This window comes from Cyprinus carpio, chromosome B4, assembly GCF_018340385.1.
Source record: "Cyprinus carpio isolate SPL01 chromosome B4, ASM1834038v1, whole genome shotgun sequence".
Lineage (NCBI taxonomy): Eukaryota > Metazoa > Chordata > Actinopteri > Cypriniformes > Cyprinidae > Cyprinus > Cyprinus carpio.
Window position 1 is genome coordinate 7,501,881 of NC_056600.1, and position 18,668 is coordinate 7,520,548.

Here is an 18,668-nt window from a genome sequence, read left to right on the forward strand (position 1 = left end):
CTGCAGACATTTATGACAGGAGAGCTGAGCTGGAAAATCTGAGCAGCCTTCAACTCTGTGGGCAGCCCAGCCAAAACATCCTCTTTTATAGAAGAAATGCCTGAAATGTTATGTGAAATGTCTCATTCGTGTGCCCTTCTCTTATCCCTTCCCTCTCTGTCATTCTCTCTCTCAGGTGAATCAGGTACGCAGGAAATGACCGCACAGGTGACGAGTCCCAGCGGCAACACAGAGGACGCTGAGATCATAGAGGGAGAGGACAGCACCTATAGTGTGCGTTTTGTGCCTCTGGAGATGGGCCCCCACACTGTCAATGTCAAATACAGGGGACAGCATGTCCCCGGAAGCCCCTTCCAGTTCACTGTGGGGCCCCTGGGAGAGGGAGGGGCCCATAAGGTTCGGGCCGGTGGTACTGGATTGGACAGAGGTGTGGCTGGAGTTCCAGGTAAGAGACAAGTAGCTGTGTTCTTGTTTAATAGAATAGTTGATGGAAAAATATGTATTTTAAAAAAATAATAAAATAGGTATTTCAATAATAAATGTTAAACTAGATGAAAATATGAAATTTTGCCTTGCCAACTAGCTGAAATAAAATAAGTTTAAATTTTAGTTTATTTCAGTTTACTTTTATTTTGTTTAAAGAAAATGAAAACAAATTGAACTTAATTTATTTAACAAAAAAATGTGTTTTTTTTTATGGTTTTATTTTAGTTATGTATTATAACCATGCTTGGCTGCTAACTGTAATAAAAATAGGATGAACTACTGAAATTAAACCACTAGACACTACAACTGAAATAAAAAATAAAGCTAAATAAAAATCTAAAAAAAAAATAAAAAATGAAAATATAAAAACTAATTTAAAATAGCCTACTAATAAATACTGTAATAGTATACAAAAAAATAGTAAAATAAGACTGACTCTTTATTTTTTTCTGGGATATTGTGAACATTAAAACATTGTTTTTTGTGTGATTTTTAGCTGAGTTCAGTATCTGGACCCGTGAGGCTGGTGCTGGCGGTTTGTCCATAGCTGTTGAGGGGCCCAGCAAAGCAGAAATTTCCTTTGAGGACAGGAAGGATGGATCCTGTGGGGTGGCCTATGTAGTGCAGGAACCTGGTACTACAACCTAGTGTTTGCTTTAGTAGTGAAATCTCCCCTTAAATAATTAATAACTTTCTTTTTCTCATTTATTTGATTTCAGGTGACTATGAAGTGTCGATCAAATTTAACGATGAGCATATCCCAGACAGCCCTTTCATCGTTCCTATTGCATCAGTGTCAGATGACGGCCGCCTGCTTACCGTCACCAGCCTGCAGGTGAGTGATTCCAGATCAAACACACTCACGCACGAGTTGTTCTTCTCTGTAGCAGCGGGACGGGGGGATGGCAGCTCCTTCATCAACACACTCTCTGAGAGAGCACTTGATGGAGAGCACAGGACAGCTTATCATGAGACGAGACAAGTGTACTTGCAGTTCCCTTCACAAAGAGTGAAGAAGGAGTTTCACAAGAAAGACAAATGAGCATGACGAAGTAGCAGAGCATTTTGATGTTGGCCATTGTGAAGGGACATCTTTACATATTCAGTTTTAAACTTCTGAAGATTAGATGATATTCCTAAACTGTTTAAATTGGAAGTCTGTGTGGCTGTGTCTGTCTGTGCAGGAGATGGGTCTGAAGGTGAATCAAGAAGCCTCGTTTGCCGTGCAGCTGAACGGAGCGAGAGGGGCGATTGATGCTAAGGTTCACACACCATCTGGAGCAGTGGAGGAGTGTTACATCACTGAGCTAGACAATGGTGAGCATATGGTCACATACTCATGAATATAAGAAGTCTGGGGAATTATTTGTCTGTAATAAATTGTATCATTTATTATTAATATTCATATCTAGTTTTATTAAACATTTTTATTATACTATTTTGTTTATGTTTGTATATTTTTGTATTATTATTTATATAGTGTAGTATTTTTCAAATATAATAAAAAAATCACGTGTGTATGTATTATTTAGTATATTTTTGTATTATACCACTTGTATTCTATTTTCATAATTTTGTATATTTTTATTTGTTTTCTCTAAATATATTTATACAAATTTCATTTTTATGTTTTATAAAATATTAAATAAAATACTTTGTATTATTATTTGTTTTATATTTATTTTACGTTATATATTATTATAATTTATATTATCCAAATATATATGTATTCATTATATATTTTAATAAACAATATAATTTAAATATAATAAAAATTATTTTTAATAATTTATAAAATTTATAATTATTTTTGATATTTTATATATTGTTATTTATTGTTTAATTTATTTTGATTACACATTTTTTTTAATTATTTTGTATATTTTTTTTTATATGTACTATTTACTTGTGTGTATATATGTATGTATTTTTAAATTGTATATATTAATTATGTAATATGTAATATGCTTCAATTATTCATAATATTTTGTGCATTATTTATATATTAAAATTGAGAGAGCTGTTAATCTCAGAATTGCAATAGGGTATATGATAACTAAAAATTAAACATAACAAATTTTATATAATCAAAACTTATGTTTATATCTATCTAAAAATCAAACAATCTATCTATCTATCTATCTATCTATCTATCTATCTATCTATCTATATTTATATTTTTGTTTATTTTGATTAAACTTTTTTTAATCACATTATTTTATGTTATATATTATTATTTATCCAAGATCCCAAATCTACTATATGATCACTGTAAAATTAAAATACAGTACAACTGATATTAATTAGATGGAGGGTGCATTTGAACTTATTCAACACTGCGTGCCTGTTTTTGTGCAGATAAACACGCCATACGGTTTATTCCACGGGAGAACGGCGTCCACTCCATCGATGTCCGTTTTAACGGGAGTCACATCCCTGGCAGTCCCTTCAAGATCCGTGTAGGAGAACCCGGCCAGGCAGGAGATCCAGGAATGGTAACGGCTTTTGGGCCTGGACTGGAGGGGGGAACTACAGGTACAGTACAACACCAACGAGCAGCCATCCAGGAGTGTTAAGACACAAACACACAGAAACTCACTGGCTTCATCTCATCCGTCACAGGTGTACCGTCAGATTTCATTGTAAACACGTGTAACGCTGGCTCAGGAGCTCTGTCGGTCACCATCGACGGCCCATCGAAGGTGAAGATGGATTGTCAGGAGTGTCCAGAAGGATACAAGGTCACCTACACACCCATGGCTCCCGGTAGCTACCTCATCTCCATTAAATATGGAGGACCGCAGCATATCGTGGGCAGCCCCTTCAAAGCCAAAGTCTCTGGTGAGACATCACACACTACAGTACATTACACTAGGCTTTTTCTGCTCTTTACATATGCTTGGACAGACACAGAGACGGCTTACACACAGTTAGCCAAAGGGTATTTTATCTGTAGTCCACACTATTATATTATTGTTATTTTTATTATTAATTTAACAAGGACTGTGCACATTAAAAAAACATTACTGTAGATACGCCACAGTTAGCCAAAGGGTGTTATTTATCTGCATTCCAGCCAAAAAACAAAACATAAAATCACAATATTATTAATATCAAAATATAATATAAATTCAAAAACAAATTTGATGATAAAATGGTTATAAACATGAAAAAAACTACATTGTTATTTATTAAGTATTAGATATAAAAAAGGCCACCTACAGAATCTTGAAATCTACTCCTGAAGCGGTGTAACAAAAACTGTTCAGCATGACTTGTGATTGAGACTAATGATTAGAGGGGATAAAAAGTGACAGCCAACATCTTTCCACCTCAACTCATCTTTCATAAAGAAGCAGAATAATAAGAGGAAATCCTTTCTTCCAGGTGCACGTCTGTCCGGAGGACACTCTCTACACGAAACGTCATCGGTTCTGGTGGAAACGGTCATGAAATCGTCCTCAGTGGCTGGATCTTTCTCTACTCTGCCAAAGTTCTCGTCCGACGCCAGTAAGGTGATCTCCAGGGGGGCCGGACTCTCCAAAGCCTTCATTGGCCAGAAGAACACCTTCACAGTGGACTGCAGTAAAGCAGGTACAGCTTTCTGGACAAGACATGTTTGTGCATATCACCCATAATGCTCTCATGCAGATGACTAAACGGCTTTTATTTTGTTTTGTCAGGGACAAACATGTTAATGGTAGGAGTGCACGGGCCAAAGACTCCCTGTGAGGAAGTGTACGTCAAACACATGGGCAACAGAATGTACAATGTCACATACACAGTGAAGGAGAAAGGCGACTACATCCTGATAGTCAAATGGGGCGAAGAAATGGTGCCCGGAAGCCCTTTCCATGTCACCGTGCCTTAAAGACTGTCTTTAGCCCCTCTCCTCTATGCAAAGACTCTACTGATCGTCCTGGGAAAGAGACGGGACTCACCGACAATGCCTTTTCATGACATATTAATCAAGAAAACCTCTTCTATATCTGCATACGCTTTATCCAAAGTCCATTATGAGCTCATTTCACACTCGGTTATTTTTTTGTATTCTGTTATATTAGATGTTGTGAGACTAGAGAATGTTTGAATGATGAAATGCTCATTTGAATCACATCCATCTTGCAACCAGTGAAGATAGTGTACGGACCACTTACAGACATAATTTAACAGCTGAAATATTTAATCTTTTTTTTTTTTTATATCTACTGCTAAAACTGGTTGGATTTTTTTATGATGGAATAACACAGTTTAGTCTGGACTAGGTTTGAAGCCAGTCCTAATCAAGGGAAAAAAGCCTGATATTTAAGTCCTAGTGGACCAGGTTCAGACTCACACTGGGTCTAAACCGGTCCCGAGTGGCCCAGCACCCCTGCAGACTGGGTTGTGTGATTGGTTAGATTTTTTTGTACCAAGCGGTGTAGCAAAAACCGTTCAGCATGTGAATGTTTGAAATCCCACAGTTTTTACAGTGACTATGTTAAAGAGCAACATTTTATAGTGTTTTTATATGTATGAATTAAAAATAGAAATGTTTGGAGAAACACTAATTGTTTGATATTTTAATCTACTGTTTGGTAAAACTGTGCTGGCATATTAAAGTTTTAATTGCTAACATGCCGTTAATTGATGTCCATATGCCTATTATATTATATGATATTATATTATATTATATGATATTATATTATATTATATTATATTATATTATATTATAAAAAAATTAATAATTATATGTATTATTTATATTTATAATGATTTGCTTATTTAACATGGACAGTGAACATTACACATTACTGTAAATGCACAACAAAGGCTATTTTTAATCTGTGATCCATGGATAGAATGTTACAGTGTCCCTCTAAAATAAATAGTTCAAAATATAAAATAAAAAAGATATTAAGAATTTTTATAAGCATGAGGAAATGCATTGTTGTTCCTTATATTAAGGAACCAACCCTATATATATATATATATATATATATATATATATATATATATATATATATATATATATATATATATATTAGACCTAACCAATTTTTTTTTTCATTAATGTAACTTTTATATCATATCAACATTTTTCATAAATACATAATAACAATAATAATAATTATTATTATTATTTTAGCCATCCAACACGACAAATGTAAAAGCATGGGAATATTTATGCATGTTTTACTCGTCTGCCATTTGTTTGTTGCATTTGCAACCACTAGAGGGCGCCCTCTCACTAGTGAATGCCAGGTGTAGTTAATGAGGTGTAAGTTACAAGCTCAATCAATGGAAGCTGGCCAGGACAGGAGAAAAGGTCCTTCAGGTCAGTGTTTGAATTAGACTATTGATTGCGATTTAAAATAGCAGTATTTCTCCAAATTACCCCAGATAGATCAATGAAAGTCATTTTAAATAAGCAAAAGTATTTTTAGTTATCAAGTGTATCACATAGCCCATCTTGAGAGAGAGAAAGAGATCATTAGCACCATAACTAATGTTAGGGTGAACCATATTAAACATGTCGGAAGGAAAATTCCTTTAAAAAAAGGTAAATAAAACTGGAATGGTTTTCCAACTGAGATTAGATTGATAAATACTCTACACTCAAATAATAAATACTCAAACACAATAAAAATCTTATATTTTCAAAATGTGAAATGCTCAAACTATCAAGTTCTTTTCCTTCCAGTTTAATGAGCAGAATGAAAACTTTGTGTTTTCCTGATTCTTATCTAGCCACGTAATGTGTGTAATATTCTCAGTTATATGAATCCAATCAGTTCAGACAAGCGTGCTATTTTGCTACAGACATCAATATTCTGCTTTTGTTAAAAGTATGCGGTTTTTGTCAGATATTCTGCTCATCTATCATCATGTGTGAGTCCTAATAAATATGAGAAAAGCTGGAATATTTCGGTCACTTCAGTTTTATAGAGTTCCACGTTGGTCGGTTTGGGCTTTCATAGTGATCGATGACCATTTTGCAGGTGCAGGAATCAGATGCAGTGATGATGAAGAGGCTCGCAGAACCATCATCTGCTTCTTTGGACACACTGGTTGAGTAAGATCTATTGCTGCTCTTTAACCACGGCACTTTCTAGAAAACTTGATTCTGATTGGCCATTCTTGGTATCCTGTGGCCAGGTGTTTCCTAATATTTTTCCTAAAGATCTTACCTTTCATATTTCTCGCATCACAGGTCGTCGTTCTCTTGTTTCATACAAATGTCAATCCGATGACAACGTTCACTGCAGTTATGTAAATCCAGGTGGATTTTGATTGGCTGTCTTAATTGCTCATCCAAAAAAATAAGGTAATAATAAAAAATAAAATAAAAAATCTGAAAGAGCTAGGTTTCAAAGATATGTTCACTTCGCGGTTCTCGCCAGATTTAGTTATTCTATTAGATGTCATCCTTGCGGAAGGCCCTTTACTCTCTATAGTTATAATTTCAGTATGACTACTCTCTGTAGAGGCAAGAGTTCAAATAGGCTGAATTAAATAGGTTATCTATGAATGCATGCGTGATATTCAATGTGCATTATGGGAGTTAAAGACTGACTTAAGTTGCTGGCCCCTGTAGGCCCACAGGTCAACCTGATCCCTTCATATTCGTTTTACCATATGCTCTCGGCCACTGCACTATCCATATATCCCAAGAACTCTCTTTCTGCAAATAAAGATAGAGAGATGCCTAGTGGCTGCACCCTGTCACCTCATCAGTATGTGAACATCCTCCTGAAAGGTGCTTGATCTCTAATTCTTTCTGTCCCTGGGCTGGGCCTTCAGGAGGGGGCTACATAGAGCCCATCTTAATGAGATACAGGGGATGACAGGAACCTAATGGATTCCTGGTCATTTGTAATGAGGATGTAAATGGCAATAAAGGCTCTGGGGCTCAGAATTAAAGCTGCATATTTCTAACACCGAGTCGCAGTGGAGTCATTCAAACGGATTTCTCGTTATAGAGGAAAAAAAGGACAGGAAAGGGGGAAAAGCCATTTAAAGGTATGGAGAGAGAGAGAGAATTTAAACGGCTGGTTGTGTGTGTGTGGGACAATCGCTTAGCAATGTAAATGACCTTGCACCTGTGGATGGAGGTATATGGAGGTATAGCGGAGCGTACCGTCCTTCCTTTGACAGTGTTTGATTAAGTGGGCTTAATCTCCTGTGGATTGTGACGCAAACTGAGGAGAGTCAACAAGAACAAACGCCGTTCCTGTTATGTGTTTTAAAGGTTGACAGATTTTAGGAGTCATTTTAAATTTGAAAAGAGAAAAATGGCAAATGTGGTATTTCTTTTATAAAACAGATCAATAAGCGATAAGTTAACATTTAGTAAAGATGTGTCTCAGATTAGCTAAAGTTAAGCTAAAAATTTTCTTTGTCTATTATCAGTAGCATAGGTATGTATGAAATAAAGGTCATACAGAAGTCAATTTCAAATCAACCAGCTGTCTGATGGTCTATATAGCAAATTTGCACGATCAACTGAACCCAATACAAGATCTACATGGAAAAATTTTCATCCTCACTCGAAATTACTGATTGTGGTGATTCCTATTAAAAATACCGCGTTGTGCCTGTGAAAATTGATAAAAAAAATCAGTCACTTATCAGGTTGAGTGAATGATTCAATGACTCACTTATAAAGACAGTGACCACATCCGAAGTTGCATACTTTCCTACTATATAGTAGGTGAAAAACAATATGTGCATGGAGTAGTATGTCAGAATTCACAGTATTCATTCATTCAACAGTAACTCTGTAAGTCTATGGATGACGTACTCTTTCTGAAATACATATGAATAAAATTTAAACTATAGAACATACTTTTGAACAGTCAACAAATAATTTGTTATTCAGAAGTGCCTACTTTTTGGATTTTCAGATGAAGCCAGTCACTTGTTTGGTTTCAGAATGAATTCTTTATGAACAAATCGCTTGAGTGAATGATTCACTGACTCACTCATACAGACATTTACTGGTTGCCAACTGAGTCATTGAAAAACCTCTCTAGTAATACAAAAATGTGCAAACGCAAACAAGCGGAGTGATATGAAAACAGTAAAAAGTCTGCGCTTTTGGATCGTTACGACTCTGCACTTGTTTCTCAGCCAATCAAATTTGAGGATCTGAGCTAATTTGCTGCATTTAATTTGTCGGCCGCAGCCTTTGAAATGAGAGACAGCTTCTGTTTTAAGATGCTTTGTTTAAAAGCGTTTACAACTGGACAGTTGGCGTTTCAGTTTATGAACATTCTGGATGTTGCTTAAATTCTCCACTATAACATTTAATCAGGACATTTAAATAGTTTGTTGTTGTTTTTTTTTTTTTAACCATATGCTTCTGGAAAAGTGTAAGTTTGATTGGTTAGGACAGACATAGCACTTTTAGAAACCCCACTGACCCTGAGTATTTGTCAAGCCAACATAATTACACACAGTGTTCATAATAGCAGAAAGCACCATGATGGATTTCAGGAACCATTAACAGTAGGAATCTTTCAGTCCTCATGTGCTGTAAGACAGTGATACTTATGGTAATGGTAGGTGTCGAGGTGGATGCTGGAGTGTTTCCTCACTATTCCTCAGGCGTCATGGCAACGCTGTTTAATGGAGAGGGTTGGTTGTCTTATCAGAAAATGCAATCTGCTGAGTTTACTGGGGGAGAGGACAGATTGCGGGCATGATGGGAAATTTCCATCACCTGCTTTTTCACTTACAGCTAAACACACGTCTAAATTTGAAAGCGAGCACACTTCCAAGGATAAACACCCTTCGGCAACACTGATTAATTCATATGTGTCATGCAGCCATGGTTCATTCTATGTATGAAAATACATACATGTGATGTTCACGGTCTGTGCTGTTGAACCCGCAGCATGCTAAAACCTCGGCTGGAGTCACATCCAGCCTAATCCATGCTAATGGAAAAATACACTGTCTTCAATTTTTTCCCTCATGAATCATGAATAGGAGTTTCAATTGATACTCTGGGAGCAATGCAATTCTGTGGCAGCAGCAGGAGGAGGGGTAAATTATTAAGGTGCTGTGATACAGCATGCCAGTGTATTAAGCTCTGTGTGTGTAAATGTGTTTCTGGGCACACAGATAGCGGACCTTATATATGTGCACACAATGCACGCATATGTATTTATGGAATATCTCGTTTTAGTAAATGAGTGTATGTGTGAGTCATCTGTCCACTTGGGGGCAGCAGGCACTATGTGAACAACAGATGGGTTACTTGAACGTGAAAATCATATGAATGCTGTTATACCAGTAATATTTATCAGATTGATCTTATTGAGACAGAAAACAGAAGCTGTTCCACAAATGGTTAGAGAGTTTGACGTGTTGAGGCCCATCCACACGAAGAACTATAACGATAACTATATTAGCATCCGTACCAACACATTATAACATTCTGATTATTATTAGCTTATAGTGCATTTATGTTGTCTGCTGCGTTATGTGTGATTGTGCTCTTTAAAGCAGGATGGATTATGATTGGCTGTCAATGTTTTTAGCGTTCATTAGCTGGTGGAAAAATTGTTCTGAAAGTGATTCCAGTTGTATTATTTCTCTGTGCTGATATCATTATAGTTTAGGTGTGGACTCTGCTATTCTATTACATTTAGTCTTGATCATTATTGTTATAGTTATTGTCATTTGTGTGAATGGGTCTTTCAAGGAATAGTTCACCCAAAAATAAAAAATTGTCATAAAAAAATGTCATTTACTCAGCCTCAAATTGTTCCAAACCTGTATGATAAGAGATTTTGACAAATGTGAGTAACTGGTCCCCACTGAATTTCATAGTATGGGGAAAACAAATAATAATAATAATAATAATAATAATACTATGGAAGTCAATAAGGGCCAAAAACCGTTTTGTCACCATGCAACAATCTTCAAAATATCTTCTTTTATGTTCATCAGAAGAAAGATATTCATACAGGTTTGGAACAACTTGAAGGGGAATAAACAATGATGACAGAATGGTAATTTTTGGGTGAACTATCACTTTAAAGCTTCTTCATTGAACCATAGATGCCAACAAAGAACTGCCAACCTCCCTCTCCAACAAGATCACGTCACCTTAGATTAGTTGATAGATTCACTGAGTCACATGAAAGGTTTGAGGATAAAAAGGTCTTAAAATTAGCCATAAATATTTCTGATAGCACGTTTTCATGATGCAGGTTTGCGATGGTGATTTAACGCTTTGTTTTTTTCCTCCCTCTGACCATCTGGGCAGCAGCTAAATAGACCACCGCAGCCAGCACACTAACCATCTCTCTGCTCTCATTTTGCCCTCTCTGATCATCTTGACTTGATTTCAAGACCTGTTTTTTTTTTTTTTCTAAACTCCGTGAGCTATGAGATTGCAGAGCCCTCATCAAAACCATAAATGGCTTCTGATGGCATTCACGCTCTTGCATTTGTTGCTTTTATTATGTGTATTATTAGGCTGAACGGATGATTTGCAATTAATACTATTCAGAGTAGGAAGGAAAGGGGAGGTGGAGGAGAAGACCAAGAGATAAAAATACTCCTCCTATTTATAAGAGCCGGAATTCTAATCCAGGAGGAATGACGTATCGCTCCAACCCATTAACAGACCAGAGGATCCAAGCATCATCTTTTTTTCTTTTTCTTATTTTTTGTCTTCTATTCTTATTGTTTTTTTTTTATAAGATCAGTGACACTCGCTTTGAGGCGTTCACATCTCGGAGTTGAAATGCATGAGTCGATTTCACACTTTTCTGCAGAAAGAAATCTCAAATTAAACAAAAACATGAAAATGTTTGTTCTCAATAAACTTTCTTTTCTGCTAAGCATTAACATCTGTCGACGTCTCAACTGTCTCTCTCTCACTCCTCGCTATACTGTTCGGTCTCTTTTATCTGCTAACCCAGTTGTTCTGGACAAAAGTAGAAACCTTGAGGGAAGTGGGCCAGTAGTGTAGGCAAGACTGCGTGTGTATTTTTCTTTTTGTGCCATACAGTACATCTCAATGGTGTCCCATTCATCTATTCATACTTGGAATTGTCGTAATGCATGCAACATAAAATGTGAGGGCCATTCTGTGCTTGTATTTGTGTCTGTGCATGCATGCAATAAAATGGCTTGACAAATGCAGTTTTATTTTCTCTGTTGATGGAGAAACTTGACATAGAGGCGGGCTATAATGAAGGACTTGTACCTTTTAAAAATAGCCAAAAGCCTTTAGTTTATAGCTCACCGATGAAGCATAATTTCCTTCGTCATGTTGATTTCTTTTCACTAAGCTACAAATAATAAATTAAAAACTTACTTTCTCCACTCTCATTCACTCTTTTGTCTCATGCCTGATATGCTGCAAACCTCCTCATTCATGTGTCTGTCTGCACATTGCAAACATTTCCCACCTATTGCTGGTGGAGCTATAAATATTATTTTGTTATTATTCTCCACATTTGACACCTGTCCTTACCTGTCTGTTACATTCATGTGATGACAGACATCTTATGGATATACAACAATCACACATCTGTAATAACAACATCTTTCTTACCAAAAAAATAAATAAAAATCCATCATAAAATACAATAACAGAGCAACATGTGCATGTCACAGCCATATAGCATGTTAACTTGGTATACGTGCTAAAGAATGACAGATAACATTAACTTTTTCTATTTTTGTGTATTCTCTTCATATGATCTCACAAATGTAGTATGAAAAGAAGCATAGCACCTAGTGATTTCTATTTTATCTAGGCCTATATGTGAGCTCTATGCAAGGCATAATATTTTTGCTGCCATATTTATTATCTTCATGTTTCATCTGTCATAATGTTTCTAATAATTATAAACATGGTTCTGTCCATATATGGAAATGGCTGCTTGAGATGTCATATCTCTGGTTGTTTATTTAATCACAGCACACTCTGGCCTTCACGTATAATATTGTAATTTTGAATGCTGATATGACAGCATAATTGATTGGAAACTTAACATGTAAATACCTTTAAATAAGTGTAAACTAAACATCAATGCATCAGTATTTCTCCAAATGTGAACACTATGCACTAACAGTCCAAATGGATGTTGTTTGTTTATTACTGGATTCGTTTGTGGCTTATTTCATGATACAGGGGCCTGTTCCATAAAACAAGGCTTATTTCAGTTAGTCTGACTTATTTTGAACCAAATCAACTGACAATAAGTCAGGCTAAATGAAATAAACCTGGCTTGTTTGGTAAACTTGTTTCATGAAACAGGCCCCAGGTGTGATTTCCCCTATATTTTACAGAGATCATAACATAAATGAAGAATCTATCTTTGCTGTAAGATTTCTGTAGTAAAATAGTGGCCTTATATAGTGCTTGTAGACTTTTGTAATTATTTTTGACGAGAAGCAGGACATTGAACAAACGTAAACAACAAATAATTCTGTTCGTGAACGCTAATGCAAGAACTAATTTGTAAAAATGGAGTTACAATAACCAGGTCATAAAATGCTTTTATTATTGTAGCAAACTGATTTCCAAGCTTTTTAATATAATAAAAAAAAATTCCCTCCGTGAACATTTGAGTGACAATGAAAATGAATGATTGATTCATCGTTTTAAACACAAACGTCCAAAATGACACTCTAAACACAAACATTACCATTCCGGCCATAATGACACGCTATTTACAAACCGTATTAGTCTGCCCAAAGCACACTGAAATCTTTACAATATTTACAGTAATGCTACATTTTATAACACCTGCAGATTCATTGCTAAGGTTCTGTGCATATTCAATATATTTCCCAGCCCTACCATAAGTGTTAGATGAGTCTTCACTATTTTTTGTCCCCGTGAGGCTTCTCGGCCGCTGCACAGCACCACAAAGTGTTTGTCCTTTATGCATAAACTACCTTTATGCATTATTCAAATGACTGGAGCGCCAGCCACAGCCTCATAACCATATACAAACACCTAGTCTGCTGAACTGGGAAATAAAACCCCTTTCTTTTCTCATAGAACTGACAGAGGAACTATATTAGTCTACCATGCACTTTGAGGCACAGACAAATGTGTGTTTGTATTCTAAATATAAAAAATAAATAAACATAAAAAATAAAAAAAATAAAAAATTAAAAAAAAAAAAAAAAAAAAAAAAAAATCATATTCGAAATATATTTGATATATATGACACACACACACACACACACATACATATATATGACACACACACACACACACACATACACATTGTATTATATATCTGTGTGTGTGTGTATATATGCATGTGTATATATATATATATATATATATATAACTATATGTGTGTGTGTTGTGTGTGTGTGTGTGTGTATATGTGTGTGTGTGTGTATATATATTTATATGCAATTATTTTAGTGAATAGAAAAAAACTATATACTAAAAGCTAATTATCTGACTAACTGAGATTTAAAATATAAATAATAAATTAATGAAAGTTAACAGTACTACAAATTAAAGCATTAAAAAGTAATGTAACAAAATTAACTGCTAAAAATAATTAAAATAAAAAAATTATATAAATAAATAATCTATTACACTGAATATAAAAGTATAAATGTAACCACAATAAAATAAAAGGTTGATTAAAATAAAATATTTGAATTAATAAATATGTAATTAATAATAACTGAAATAAAAATCTAACAGAGCTATAGTTAATGGGACAAAAGTAACAATGTAATAGAAATTGAGTAAAATAAAATATTTTAAATATATTTTCAAAACTTCTGAAAAAATAATCTAACAGTACTACAGTGAATAGAAAATATATTAATGTAACAATAGAAACTAAAGCTGAGTTAAAGTAAACATTTAAATTAGTAAATCTAAAATCAGTTGAAGTAAAATTAACAGTACTACGGTTAGATATAGAAAAAGTAACAATGTATCACAAGTTAAAACCGGAGTAAAACTGTTTAAACAAAACAACTGACAGATATAAATAATCTAACGGCACTTCAGTAAATAGAAAAAAGTATTACTAATGCAGTAGCTAAAATATGACTTAATCGATTCAAATAAAACATTTAAAATAATAGAAATAATAAAAAAATGAAATTAATAAATTTAAAAAATAGACTATCCTCTGTTTGCAGCATCTAAAAGATTGAAAACCACTGGTTTTGTGCATCTAGTGTTTTAGAAATTTTTTTTTTTTTTTTTTCGGACTGTGCACATCTGTCACTGCTTTTTGTAGTTTCTAATCTCATGCATGCTGGCCTCAGATGCAGGGTCAGAGTAAAGTATCTGTTGGTCCCTCTGAATCACCAGTCACTTCTTCTTGAGTAGAATAGCATGTTTAATTAACTTCTGTGCTAAGCAGTGAATGTGCAGTAATTGTTAATTACTCCAGCGTCTTGCTCAGGTTGTGCCTCGGCTGAGTAAATTGCTGTAATTCTTCAGTCATTTCTCTATTTAATCAGGTGAGGGTCTCGCCACCTCCCGGTCCCAAACCGCAGCGCTCTCCCCCTCCAGCGGCCCGTAATTGGCCTAATTAAGAATCCAATCTCAACTGGCATCACATTAGAAACATGTCATTCTCAGTCACCCTCTCTCTCGGTGTCTCGTCTCATCGCTCTGATGGTCTGTTTATGGGCTCGATGTCATGATGCTCTTTTCTTTAGGGATGAGAGATGGGTTATAGGTTAAGAGTAGCCTGTAAAGTTCATTATTGGTGCCTTGGAAAAAGAATAACTCCTTAGATGGCCAATTACAGTCACTCGGAGGACAGAGTGAGTGAATGAGAGAGTTTGATTCTCTGGCATCTGCACTGATGAAACTGGGCTTCAGGTGGCTCTATGTACTGTATAATACATGTAGGCTTCAGTACTCCCCATCTGCTAGTATCAGAGGTGGCTGAGATGTAGATTTGATTCTGTGGAAATGAATAATGTAGAAGGGCTGTTTTGAACTTTATCATCATGACAGTCCATCATGTGTATCTGATAATCGTTTGCATTATTGATGCATTTTCCAGTGATTTCTTTCTCATTTCTGTGTGTTGGTTCAGTGCCATTGTAGTGAAAATATGGCTAATGGCCAATGTAAATTATGTATAAATTAATGCTGCATTTACATTATTAATGATTGCATTCATGTTCCTAAATGTAGTAAAAAGCATAAAAAAAAAAATGTTTACAGACTGATTTTCAAAATAATCCTCATTAAAAATGTATAAATATATTATTAAAATAAAAATATAAAATCAAAACCTTATGACAGTTCTTACAAGTGTTAAAGCAAGTGTATACAACAACAATAATAAAGATCATATTTAGATTTTTCTTGTTTAATAGTTATTTAATGTTCAGAATTATTAAATTAAAATATAAACATAATCTATAATAATAATAAGCACAAATTTATAACTATTATCATTTTATATATAAATTAGTTTTAACCGGAAGTCCTGTTGAGTCTAAATACTTGAAAGTATGTTAAATGGTTGTGCAAGTGTGTTAAATGGTTGTGTGTGTGTATGTATATATATATATATATATATAATATTACAATTTATAGATATATATATATTATATATATTTGCACTGTCATATTTTTATACTACATAAGTTAAATACGTAGTTTTTTGTATATTTTAATATTCATTATTATTTTAAATATAATCCACATTTATTATTTAAGATTTTTTTTAATATTAATAAATTAATTATATAATTAATACTAAGCAATAACAAAAACAGTAAAAATAATTATAAAATGATAGTAAACACTTTTTGTCTATTTTATTTTATTTAAATATATTTTATTCTATTTTCTAATCCACACCTGATTTTTAAGATTTTTTTAGTGTTAATGAATTAATTATTATTATTATTATTATTATTATTATTATTAATGAAAAACACTAAAATAATCAGAACGATAGTGAATACATGTATAATTATGAATAATTTATTTTTTAAATAAATGCATCCTTTGTTCAAAGTATCCTAAAAATGTAACATCAAAGCCACAAAAATATTGAGAACTGACTGTTTTTCAACATTGGTCAATGTTTTTGAGCTCTAAATCAGCATATTAGAATGATTTCTGAAGGATCATGTGACACTGAAGACTGGAATAATGATGCTGATCGCTTTGCCATCACATGAATACATTTCATGGAAAGTCATTGCCCAGATGAAATACCCCTGAGGTGAATAGAAGTAGATGATTATTTAGCCATGGGGGTTTAGCTGACCAATCCCAGCGGTCACTGCTCTCTCCAGCCTGTTCTGTGTGTGTTACCTTGCTTCTCTCCGGTTCTTTGTCTCTCTTGTTCTTGCTCACATCTACCCTATTTCTACAGATGGCATCTGATTGCATCTCATCCACTCCTCTCTCTCTGATGGCTAGCCGCTATCACACTTCTCAAAATGGGCACCATAGTTATGTTGCCATGCTGTTCTCAAGTGGACACGCCACAGACACAGAGCCTGTCACTGGAAAAACACTCAACCTTCCCTGCTTACAAACTCCAGAGCCAGCCTCTGCCCATAATGCCAGATGGTTGCCTGGTACATGTGCTGATGTAGGAGCCAGTGATGTCACTGATGATCTTACAGTGGGATTGACAGGCCTGTGGGAACAAATTGGAATTTTAACCCCAATTGTCCTCTAGTCTGTAGCTGATGAGGCATGTTGCAGGTGTGCGTGATGGACGTTTGCCCCATTACCTGACTATTTTTAAGTGCTTTGGACCGGCCGTCCCATGGTGCCAAATTTGTCCCAAAATTCGGTTCTTGCACACACGCTTATGGAAATCAGTGCTGTTAAATTTAACACCTGCAATTAATTGTCACAGTATTCATTTAGATATTAGAATGGTTTCATTCTGCTCTCTTCAACCAAATGTGCAAAATGATTGATGGGCAGAGCTTTTCATTGATTCTTTTTTGGCTGTCTACAGAGTTTGGGCTGTATACAGAGACAGGTGGGATTTCCTACAACAAATATTTCAGTGATATCTGTCAAGTAGTAAGGGGTGCTTTATGTGGGTATTCCAAAAAATACAAATATTTATATTGCTTCCAGCATATTTAATTATCATTGAAGCTCAAGTTGGAAATATCAAATGGCAAGTCTTAATAAACAAGCAAACAAACATGAAGATGATATTTTTGTAAAATAAATTGGTGCATTTAGTGCATTATTTTAAAGGCTAATTTATTTTTTGTTTATAATTTTGGAAAAAAACAATTTATGTTGAGAATTATTACATAAGAAAAAAATTAAACATGACACAATATTAACAACAATAAAAACAACTTAATCAAAATTATCAAAATAATAAATTCAAATAATTACAAACCTGTAGCAACCTTGTGTGTGTGTGTGTTTAAATATATATATATATAATGTAAATATAAATATATGCATGTATGTGTAATTTGTTTTTTAAAAGCTAATATTTATAAAAAAAAAATATATTCTGCCATAAACCATTTGTAAATTATTAAATGGGAAATATCAAAATATGATCTGCTATTATTATTATTATGATTATTATATACACATGCTTCTTGTAAGAAGTTAAATAAATGTGAAAACTAAATTATTTTAAATTATTGCATATTTTAAACATTACTTTTAAAACAATACATTTATTCTAGAATATTTTTTGAAAAAGCTTATTTATTTTTGTTTAAAAATGATTTTGCATGTGAGCAATTTGTCCAGAATTTAAAAAATAATAATAATAAGAATAATAATAATTATTATTAATATTATTGTTATTACTACTACTACTACTACTACTACAACAACTACTGACTACAATAAATATGAATATTTTTGTAATTAACACATGCTTTTTACACTAGTAAAAATAAGTTCACAAAGCATGGTAATTTATTTAATTCCTGCTTATTTGTAACAACCTGTGCGCCGTCAGTACACATTTAGTACACGTTTTTCTTTTGTAAATATTCATCAGCAGCCCTAAATTTACACACATATCCAAACTAAAATTAGTTGTAGGTCATGGCAGTTGCTCTATTATTTTTCAGACTTTTTTTCTCACCACACAATCATGCTCTCTGTCCCAGCAGCCTCTCTACGGGAGGGTTATGAGGAGTAATGGTGTGAGTGTTGCTGTGTAATTAGACGGAGGTCTGCTCGTCCTTTCCTGGGTGACACTGACTCA

The 18,668-nt window shown here is 34.2% G+C and overlaps 1 protein-coding gene and 1 long non-coding RNA gene across 8 annotated transcripts in view; both read left to right on the forward strand.

The window, feature by feature from the left end:
- Positions 1-5,112, forward strand: part of LOC109051217 (filamin-C-like) — a 50,963-nt gene extending 45,851 nt beyond the window's left edge. For all 5 annotated transcript variants that reach the window (XM_042721822.1, XM_042721819.1, XM_042721823.1 and 2 more), the window contains 8 exons: positions 176-445; positions 983-1,120; positions 1,206-1,321; positions 1,671-1,803; positions 2,845-3,021; positions 3,109-3,327; positions 3,874-4,080; positions 4,170-5,112. In XM_042721822.1, the coding sequence (XP_042577756.1) occupies positions 176-445; positions 983-1,120; positions 1,206-1,321; positions 1,671-1,803; positions 2,845-3,021; positions 3,109-3,327; positions 3,874-4,080; positions 4,170-4,357 (1,448 nt within the window). In that variant the 3' untranslated portion in view covers positions 4,358-5,112. The remainder of the gene's footprint in view (positions 1-175; positions 446-982; positions 1,121-1,205; positions 1,322-1,670; positions 1,804-2,844; positions 3,022-3,108; positions 3,328-3,873; positions 4,081-4,169) is intronic.
- Positions 5,113-5,531: 419 nt separating this feature from the next.
- Positions 5,532-18,668, forward strand: part of LOC122136975 — a 66,176-nt gene continuing 53,039 nt past the window's right edge. For all 3 annotated transcript variants that reach the window (XR_006154473.1, XR_006154474.1, XR_006154472.1), the window contains exons 1-2: positions 5,532-5,803; positions 6,468-6,541. This is a non-coding gene — a long non-coding RNA (uncharacterized LOC122136975). The remainder of the gene's footprint in view (positions 5,804-6,467; positions 6,542-18,668) is intronic.